Source organism: Takifugu rubripes, chromosome 4, assembly GCF_901000725.2.
Source record: "Takifugu rubripes chromosome 4, fTakRub1.2, whole genome shotgun sequence".
Lineage (NCBI taxonomy): Eukaryota > Metazoa > Chordata > Actinopteri > Tetraodontiformes > Tetraodontidae > Takifugu > Takifugu rubripes.
The window spans coordinates 646,674-657,139 of NC_042288.1; the positions used below are offsets into that span (position 1 = coordinate 646,674).

The following is a 10,466-nucleotide window of genomic DNA, read 5'->3' on the forward strand; positions in this document are numbered from 1 at the left end:
CATCAGGGGTCCCTCAGGGGTCCCTCAGGGGTCCTCACACTGGTGGACGGTGATATCAGCTGAGGGATCCCTCAGATCTCTGAGGAAGGATCGAGCATCGAGAAGTCTGCGTATATATTGGCACATTTAGCCGTAGAATCATCATTAAAGACGTTCTGACATTGACTCTAATCTGATCAGAATACGTTCTGAGTGAATCCATTTAAATCTGCAGGCAGATCAGATTACATTAGATCCACAATTAAGTCAACACATCTCTTGAACACCTAAAGCGTGTCGTTGAAAACATGGATGACCATGTGACTAGTAATAACAATGTTATTATCAATGCTATGGCCGTTGTCTTTGCAAAATAAGTAAGAGCGTGACGACATTCATGATATTTTCTAGAATGTTGATAGTGAAACAAGGAAGAGCTGAATAAATGTTGGCGAGGCTCCAGATTCCAGAGGGACTTTGAACTTTGATCTTTCAAACATCAAAGCCAATATGTGGGGAAAATGTCCTGTTTGATGGAGGTCTGCGATGCACAAGCGCACAATAATTATTATTTTATTACTTTTATTATTCATTGCTATCACCATTATTACTGCCCTTATTATTAAAGTTCTTATTTTTATTGTCGTTATCGTTATTATGACTGTCAATATTGTTATAACTGTCGTCGTCGTTATTATTGTTATAATTCATAAAAATGATCAAGATCGTTTTTTGTGTGTGTTTGATACATATCTGAGACGTTTATAACCCAAATCCTGATTAAACAACATTGATCTCAGTTGTCTGAACACAGAAACAACAACAACAACAACAACAACAATCCTGATTTGAAGTGCCTTTTGCCCCCTTGGGTGGCTTTATGAGGGTAAAAATGAAAGATAAAAACACCAAAATATAAAAGTACACCAGTGTGAGACAGGGATAAATAAAGGAAATCAGAAATCACCAGTTAATGACGCGAAAACACTGATGACATGATGACTTCACATCCTGTGATGAGTGTGTGTGTGTGTGGGTGTGTGCGCGCGCCTGCGTGTGTGTGTGTAGAGAGAGAGAGCGAGAGAGACAGTAAAGGAGCTCAGAACTGGAATTCCTTGTGTGGAACCTGGACGAACGCTTCGCGGCTGCTGGTTTCAGTCACGTGGTTCCTCCGGGCGGGCAGAACCAGTATGACCATATGAGGAATACGGAAGCTGCGCACCTGTGACACGACGTCACACGCCGAAAGTACCTGTTCCGTCTTGCTTCAGTCACTTTTCTGACTGTCTTCCTGAAGTCAGGACAAAGAGCGAGCGAGCAAAGAGGTGAAATCCTGAAGAAAACTTTTACCTGCGGAGTTTGTCGGCGGCTCGGGGGACAGATGGGGGTCGCTGGAGTCCGAATTTGGGTCTTTTTATTCGTCGCTTATCAGGTGAGATCGTTTGACGCTCGTATGTTTTTATCTACTTCCTGTAATTCTGTACTGATTTCTCAGAAAACATTACCTGTAAAGTATAAACAACCGCAAATTTGCGCCTTTACAGCATCGGGAAGGTTTTTAAAAGACTTTTTTTTTAAAAACCTGTAGATGTTTACGTGAGTATGTTCTTGACATTTGTGGCCATGGATTGAAGCAGCAGGTGGTAGCGCCGGATGAAAGGTTGCAGCTTGGTCTCCGGCGGTAGTTGCACATATTTAGTGAGTATTTGTGGCGCTTGTCTAGCGCCATCATGGCTGTTGGACTGGTCTCTTCCGGGCCCAGGGGCCTCGCCCTGCTGCTTTCACACACTAACACACACTTCCACAAGTAAACCACGTGTTCCTTAGTGCGCCAGACTCTGCGGATCATAATATTCCATATGTTTGTAACACTTTTATCTAGAGCACAGAGAAATAAGGGCTGATGTCAGTCATGACACGCGTCCTTGGTCCTTCAGCGGCTGCTGTGCGGTCCTCAGGTATTTTTATCTTTCCGAGGTGAAATCTAGTCCAGAATAGACCACAACTACAGAACTCGAAACTGAGGAAAGAAAAAGCAGCTTTTCAGTTTCAATTGTCACTGCATTTTCCCGAAAGCATTTGAATAAAGGGAATAAAGAAGTTTGTTCTTGTTTCCATGTATTCATTTGAAATTGAGTCAAAGCAAATAAAAAAATCTATTCTGGGATTTAACATTTCTCAGGAACACTTATGGTCTGAGGTGGTAACAGGCTTGTTTTCATGTATTAGTAATTCAGTATTTTATTTCATTACTCTATTTCTTCCTGTTTCGTTGGGATTTCTTTCAGGCAGTTATCCTGGGAAACTAGGAATCATTGTTTAGATCACAACTTTCATTTCAGCCAGTAATGGGGAGTTTAGTTATCCAGGGAATTTTGACATATAACATGAATGAAAAACGACAGGATTTTGTGCGTTTCCTTTTAAAACATGCTCTCAACGTGTTTCTCCTTTTCTTGTACATTTAGACAATAACTATTATTTATTTCTCCAAGGTATCGACGTTGGTGACGCCAGAGGAGCAAACATGTGTCCCTGGATTTGACCAAGATAACGTGATTTTCAAAATGACCAGTAAGAACCTGAGGTCACATGCAAGATTGGGCAAAGGTGAGAACTTTGTAAAAATGTATCTACATTTGTTTCTTCAATATTCGGCACCTGTGGTTGGTCGGCCGTAGATCAGTGCGGAGATGTAGCTGATGTTTTAAATCTTTGATTAACATCAGTCTACAGATTGTTTAATTGCAATATGTAAGCTGTGATACTGGCCAGAGGGGGCGCTAGTGGGCACTATCACTGGACAAGTGTGGTTTTGCTGTAGGTCCCTAAAGAATTGGGGGTGTTTAAACTACAAAGAGAATATGTCAACGTTCACATTTTGGAGATCACTTAATCTTCCACTGGATTAACTGTTGGCGTTAAGAGGGAGTTTGAGCTGAAGGGCCCGACGCTCCTGCTCCAGAATCTGCAGGAAAAGCATTCCTCTAGCCTGCACTTGAAAATGAAAGTAGCCCTCAGCTGTGAGCCACAGCACCAAGCAGCTCTTCATCCCTCTCCAGATCTGATCTGATCCCAGTGACCCAGATCACTTGCTGAGCCGTCTCATTGCTCTGCCCCTAACGTATACTCTCTATGTATGAGAACACCTTTACCTGGATGCTGTGTGTTTACAGAATACTTGCTCGCTGTATCTTTCCTTTATTTTCTATCTTGTCGTGTTTGGACAACTGATTTATCCCCATTAAATTACAGTGAACTTTGACGACTGCACCATGCGGAGACGGTTTACCTTTTGGAGTAGCGACAGTCGTGTCAGGGTACAGACAGACGGCACTCTGACGGTCAGTAACCAGCTTTTAAATATATTTTTATATTAGCCCTTACTGGTTAAAGTGGGCTTTAAAGGTTGGGTTTTATTGGGATGGGAACAAACGGGCATTATTTTGGTTTGTATAAATGACACGTCTGCTCCTTCGTCTAGACTGTAGATGCTATCAATAATTAGCATTTACTGAATATGAACATTTGGAGACAGTCAGAGGAAACAGAAGCTCTGGTTTCCTCATGATCTGGCAACAATGCCTCCAGGTCTCAATTCACTTACATTAGTTATTTGTGCTAAATATTATATTCTTGAAAAAGACATGAAAAGATGAAATTTGCAAGATTTTTCCTGACAATGGTGTGAGGAAGACTTGATCCCTATTCCTTTTTTTAACATTCCTTTTTTGAATGAATTCATTTTGTTAATGATTTTTCTACGCTTCATAAGCCTACAGGGGTCACATGGGTAACTTGTAACTTAAACTTTTAAACCAATTTAAACAAAAAAGAGGTTGTCCTGTCAGCATTCCCCTTTTCTCTTTTCCTCCAGGTAAAGCGACCAATTACGTTGCATGAAGGACACCTGGACTTTCTTATCGATATCAGGGATTCCCAAGGTCACAAACATACCCTCCCTGTCAGGCTGCTGCACCAAAGCCTTGAAAGTGAGGTGAACAACAGTGAGGTAAAAAAAAAAAAGTTACCTTTTTCTGCTTTGGTTAAGAAAGACCTAAAGAAGGAGCTTAAAAACAAATGCTTTTATTACGCTTGAAAAATCAGTTGGAAGTGTCTGAATACGTTCATCAAGCTGGTCATGCAGCTGTTGTCATCCAAGCTTAAATACAGCAGAAAAAATGTGTGAACCATTGTGAAATTCTGTGATTTTTCTCCAATAATTCATCATAACTGTCGTCACTGTGAGTCACTGTCCAGTTGTGCTTAGGACCTCAGAAATCTGGGCAGTGGCCCTGGCTCTTGGGGTCCTTTGGACTGATGTTCGAGTAGCCACCGTCCCCAAGCCTCCATTGGTTGAAATTTAGTCTGTCAACTGTTGAATGTGAAGTCTTTGATGTCCCTGTGTAACCTGTTCCAGCTGTAGGGAAGTCAATGGTTCGTGAGCATTGACTGAAGGGTGGGGTGGGGGGGGGCTTCTTTAACAGTCAGGCTAGCTCTAGTCCCACCTCCAAACCCAGTTTTTGTTTTTTCACCAGGCTTCCAGGTATGCTAAGGCTGGACTCCAGTGAGGTTCTTGGGCTCTTTAACCCAAGTGTTCACATTGTGGTTCTCACTGTAGCCATTAAAGCTCAGCATGTTCTTATTTTTGGCATATTTGTCGATACCCTTTCCTTCAAAATCTGATCACATTTTCTGAAAAATCAATGCAGAAACCATGAAATTCCAAAAGATTCACATACGTCATCGCATTTTATTTTTTTTATTTATTTTTAAATCCTGTTTGTTCGTTCATTCAGGAGACCCGCAGGGCTCCGGTGTGGTGGGTGATGAGGCGTTCTCTTATGGGGATGGCTATGCTGTTCCAAATATTACCACCACAGCCCCCACCTGAGAGAACAGCTCGTCCAAAGTTGGTCTGTCTGTAGGGCACGTCAGTCCCCTCTGACCGTAGACCGAGTGGCTCTGCCGGCAGCATGTGTTAGTTTTAATGATGGCGGCGCAAGACCAGTTTATACAGAGCACCAGCAAATTTAAAGTATTTGAAATGATCAAAATTCAGAAGTTTGTATGTCTCTAAAATGAGAAATTCTTTCTTGCCCCAAATGGGGGCAAGATGAGACAATACAGGCATGTCACCTATATTTTTATGCCCTGCATACCAGACCAAGATGGTATTTTTAAGGAAAGGGTTTTTCATACATCTTTTTAATGTTTTAAGACCTAAGGAGTACATATATAAGCTTAATGGTAATGGAATTTATTCATGCTCAATGCTGACCGAGGTGGGAGGTGTAGTAGTACAGAAGTAATTGGATGCTGAGGCTAGTTGGGCAGCCATATAATACCGTCTGAGATTAGGAAATTGAAGCCCTCCTCACTCATAAGGCAAATACAGTAGTTTAAGATAAAGCCTGACCCTCCCATCATTCCTAAGTTTGTTGTAAAACATCTCTGATAGCAGCAGTGGGAGTGTTTGGAAGTGGTATAAAAATTGTGGTAAGAGTCATTTTAATTAATTTGTCCAATCATAGAGATGGACAAAGTGGACCAAGTATCTAAATCCCTCTGTCGTCATTATCAATGGGGTATCTATTGTGGGGTTATGACGTTCTACCTTATTAAAGAGCAGTAGTATGGATTTGGGTTTTGACTTTATAACCTGAAAAACTCCCAAAATGTTCAATTAACCTCAACAAATTAGGAATGCTATGTTTTAAGTTTCTCAATAAAATATTATATCATCTGCAAATAGCAAAATACAATGTTCCCTTCCCCAGCTGTAACGCCTGGTATTCCTCTGGGTTCCCTCACGGCCATAGCTAAGGGCTCTATTGCTAATATAAATAGTACTGGTGACAGAGGGCAGCCCTGTTGGGTGGATCTTTGTAGTCTAGGGGTTTTGATGTTGCATTATTGGTAAGGATCTCAAGAGTTGGATTTGTGTACAACAATGGAATCCATTTTAGAAAAACTTCACCTAATCCATATCTTGGGAGGACATCAAAAAGGTAATGCCAATCTCTTCTATCAAAGGCTTGGGAAGCATCTACTGAAAGCTGTGCAGTGTCTATCTCATTATGTTTCTCATGAAGTATATTCAAGACCCTCCTAATATTATGATATCCTTGCCTTGTTCGTACCAAACCTTGCTGGTCATCGTTAATGTGCTGCTGTGGAATTTACTTATCCAGCCTTCTAGAAAGTGCTTTAGAGTATTTTTGTATCACATCCCATCAAACTGATTGGTCTGTAAGACAAACATTCAGTTGGCGGCTTATTTGGTTTCTATATAAGGGTTATTAAAACTAGGGGCTTCATCGTAATGTATCTGGGAGAATTATTTTGATAAAAGATTCACTAAACATACCAAGAAGTGGATCAACAAGTTTCTTTTATAGAATGTTTTTTAAAACTGAAATCAGTAATCCGTCTGGACCTGGTGCTTTTCCACCATTAATGTCCCCATAGCTTCAAGAAGCTCACCTGCCTTCAGTCGACAATCTAATCTGCTTTTTTCATCATCTGTTATTGTTTGGAATTTCAGCTTATCGAGGAAGATGTTTTGTTCTTTTATTTCTATGCAGTCTGATTTGTACAGCTTCTCGTAAAAGTCTGGGAAAGTATTATTTATTTTTAATGGATCCTTGGTAAGATTGCCAGTAGTTGATCCTTTCTTGTATAAAGGTTTTTCCGTATCCCTCGGTTTTCCAGATCCTCTGCTTTGGATTCAAGGAAAGTAACACGCTTGATGGTCACATCAAACTTACGCTTTTTCGAGTGATCCCTCTACCTCGAGATGCGGCGTTCAGCTTCGTCGATCCGCACCTCGTTTGAGGCGATATCTCGTTGCGTTTGTGTCATGTTGTATTCCAGCGCTTATTCCAGAGTTCGTCATTCCAGTCAGATGAGTGTCTATGTTGTCCAGCTTTGTTCCAAATTCTGTCTGGAGTGACTTAAGCTCGCTCAGAAATTTGGCTAAATTAGCCGTGCGGCTAGTGTCCATGTTGCTGCCTAGGGTCGGTGATGTTGTTTTCGTAGCTGTTTTTCAGGCGCAGGTAAAATTGTTGCACTGCTTGGCTGGCGGGGGATTAGACATGTCACTGCCGAGGTTGTACTCTAGACTTCAGTCGCAAATATTACTCTTTTTTTTAAAAAAAATTTTTTTTTTTTTTTTTGGTGATGTCTTGCACAGGTGGCGTAAACATTTCCGCTAGGCTGCCATCATGGTCATGGTCACATGACCCCCCTCTAGTTTTCTTGTTTTGTTTGGAGAACATCATACAAACATGAGTTGGAAACAAGTCTTGGACTAGAGCCATTGCAGATGGAAGAATGCGACCAGCTTCCTGTGTATTTTTTGCGGATGTATATGTTGCTGCATCTCTTCTTCATACATTTGCATCTAATTTTTTGAATGCTTGTGGAAGGTCGTTGATATAAGAATCGGTCCTAGAATGCAACCCTGTGGGATTCCTGCAACACATTCCCGATAGGTGGATTTGACAGCATTGACCACGACACACTGCAGTCTGTTGGTCAGGTAGCATCCATTTTATGGCTGTTCCTGAAAAATTAAAGTGAGTTAATTTGGTTAAAAGGATGTTGTGGTGTCAAAAGCCTTCTTTAGAAATACCGTTCCAACACAACCACTCTTGTCTAAGCTCGGTGTGTTTTTATGCTCTTTTCTGAAACTGACATCAAGATCATAATCACCCTTGGCTTCAGAGCTGTTCAGTTGACTGTTCATGCTAGCTACCTCCGTTTGTGAAATCTCATCTCTTGCAATAATCGGTTGTGCATCATTGATAGGAATGGGTTCAGAACCCAGCAGGATGGAACAGCGGGGATGTTTCTATAATCTATGAAAAAGTTGTTGAACTCTGCGCTCATTTTATTGGGATTTGTCATCGGTTTTCCATTGATGTTTATTTCTATCCCCTTGTTGTCTTTTGTTCTGTTTGCCAGTAAGTGTATTAATGCTGTTTTCACATTTTTTGACTGTTTTCTTTTACATTGTCAATGATGTTTTTACAAAGAAGTTTGCTTTCTGTATTATTGTGTGTATTGTGTTGTTGAGTTTTGGGAATTCTATTGTTATTCATTGACCATTATGGATATTAAAATTAGCTCTGGAATCTCTTTGGAGAGTTTTCTACAGAAGAAAATGTAGAAAACGGCATTATGGTCAGATATTCCAGTTAAAGTGTTGGTGATTCTTTCAGGTCAGTTAGTAAACAACAGGTCAATTTTTGTTTGTGATTGGTTGGTTTATCTTTAAACTGTTGGTGGTTTTAAGATTCCTTCTAGCTTCTTTTTTGTCCCAATTTATGTTAAGTCACAGACTAAATTGAATTCTGTCTTGTGGTCACATAAATTAAATAACTTTAAGTTTGTCATAGAAATCTACTTTGCTGTTTGGTTTTCGATATATATACAGGTGAGGGTAAAGGATCTCAGTAGGTAGTTCCAGTTGATATTTGAGGTGACTTCTAACAAGACTTCTAACGCCTCCCCCTTTCCCCTCTAGTCAGTCTTTTCTGAAGGTGTTGTAACCAGGCAACCAGGTTTGAAATAACTAAGGAGTGGAATTTTTTATGAACTAGGTTTCTATTGTGAATTTTACATGTATGTCCTTTGTTTTATGGATTTGAGAAACACTTGATAAGGTGGTTGTGGTGCAGTTGTTCTATCCTCTATAGCAGACTGGCTTAGAACTGGGGTGGTGGTACCATCAGTTGCAGTAGTGGTCCGATCAGCTGAGGGGATGGTCCAAATCTGTTGAGTTAGTCTAAATCTTGTACTCCTCCATACTCCTGAACAGACAACACTTTTAGCAGGGTTTTAAGACCATGTAACCAGGGTAATTCTGGCTGGGATGTGTCATACTTCACTAGAACCTCAGGTACTGAACTGCTGCACCAGGATCTTCAACAGCATGTACACACCTTTTGCCATGCATTCTCTACTCTGCTGACAATGTTCAGGCTGCTTCTTTATCAGTTATTAATGTAATTTTGTTCTTTCAGCTGTGGAAGCTAGAAGAAACATCTCTTATTGCAGAGTGTGTAATAACCTTACAGCATGTGTTGGTCTAGTCATGAAGGCTTACTTATCCACAGTTATCCCTCTGACCATATTATTAAATGTCCTTGCCCAGGGTGCAATGGAAGCCCCGGTGCCTGTCCTGTATTTCCAGAGGTCTGGTGGAGGTCTAAGGAGGAGAAAGAGAGACTGGGTGATTCCTCCCATCCAGGTTGCTGAGAATACGAGAGGACCCTACCCACTTGAAATCTCTAAGGTAAGACCCTTTGAAATGGATTAGTGGGCTCAGTTTGTCTCCATTATGTTCCAGTTATGGTGGAATCGGACAAAGTATAGAAATGTACTTGAATCACGTACCAATGTACCCATCATTAATTTGAAGCCCAAATGAATGATTGGTGCCTCTAGGCATGAAGGGTGTGGACACAACATAAGAGAGGTTAAACTTGAGCAGCACTTAAAAAATGTTTGATATTTGTTGGTAGAAACACCTGAACACATCAGGTCTAATCGTCCCCATTCAGATTACTTCTGCCACCAGGGGCTGAACGTGGCTCTGACTACAGACAGAAAAGTGCCGTTTAAACATTCTGAGTTGTGACTGCTTTTGTCCAGATCCGTTCAAACCAAGACAAACTGAAGAAGATTTTCTACAGCATCACTGGTCCAGGAGCTGATCAGCCTCCTACAAACCTGTTCACCATGGACAGAGACTCAGGATCTCTGTTTGTCACACAACAGCTGGACCGAGAGGAACAAGCCAACTACACGGTAGGCCTCATGCTAGAGACACAAGCAATACAAACTGATGCATTTACACAGGATAAAATTATAATTTTTATTTAGAAATTAGAATATACAACTCTAGATATAAGAAGTAGGAGGGTGCTAGTAACTTCTGCTCCAGAAATTGGATGGTCCATCTCCTGGTCTCCTGACTCTGTTCCTCCTTGAAGATACATGTTGGTAGGATTGAGGAGCTCCTGGAAGTATTCCTTCCACCGCCGGATAATTGCCCCAGGAGACGTCAGCAGCTCCCCACACATACCTAGCATGGTTTGAGCAAGTTGCCGCCTGCTGCCCCTAAGGCGCTGGACAGTTTGCCAGAATCTTCTCGGTGCCGACCGAAAGTCCTCCTCCATAGCCTCACCGAACTCCTCCCACGCCCATGTTTTTGCCTCTGCGGCCGTCTCGGCCGCAGCCCGCTTAGCCAAACTATACCAGTCAGCTGCTTCCGGAGACCCACAGAACAGCCATGACCTGTAGGCCTCTTTCTTCAGCCTGACTGCTCCCCTCACCTCTGGTGTCCACCATCGGGTACGGGGATTACCGCCATGACCAACACCAGCGGTCTTGCAGCCGCAACTCGTGACAGCCACCTGAGCAATGGCGGAGCGGAACATGGCCCATTCAGACTCAATGTCCCCTACCGCCCCTGGAAA

General features: G+C 41.8%; 1 protein-coding gene across 1 annotated transcript; it reads left to right on the plus strand.

The window, feature by feature from the left end:
* Nucleotides 1-1,108: 1,108 nt before the first annotated feature.
* LOC115249662 (cadherin-1-like) lies at nt 1,109-9,885 on the plus strand. The gene is made up of 6 exons (XM_029835685.1): nt 1,109-1,411; nt 2,475-2,589; nt 3,235-3,323; nt 3,857-3,991; nt 9,140-9,280; nt 9,640-9,885. The coding sequence occupies exons 1-6, from the start codon at nt 1,361-1,363 to the stop codon at nt 9,868-9,870; spliced, it is 762 nt and encodes a 253-aa protein (XP_029691545.1). The 5' UTR covers nt 1,109-1,360; the 3' UTR covers nt 9,871-9,885.
* The last annotated feature ends 581 nt before the right edge of the window (nt 9,886-10,466 follow it).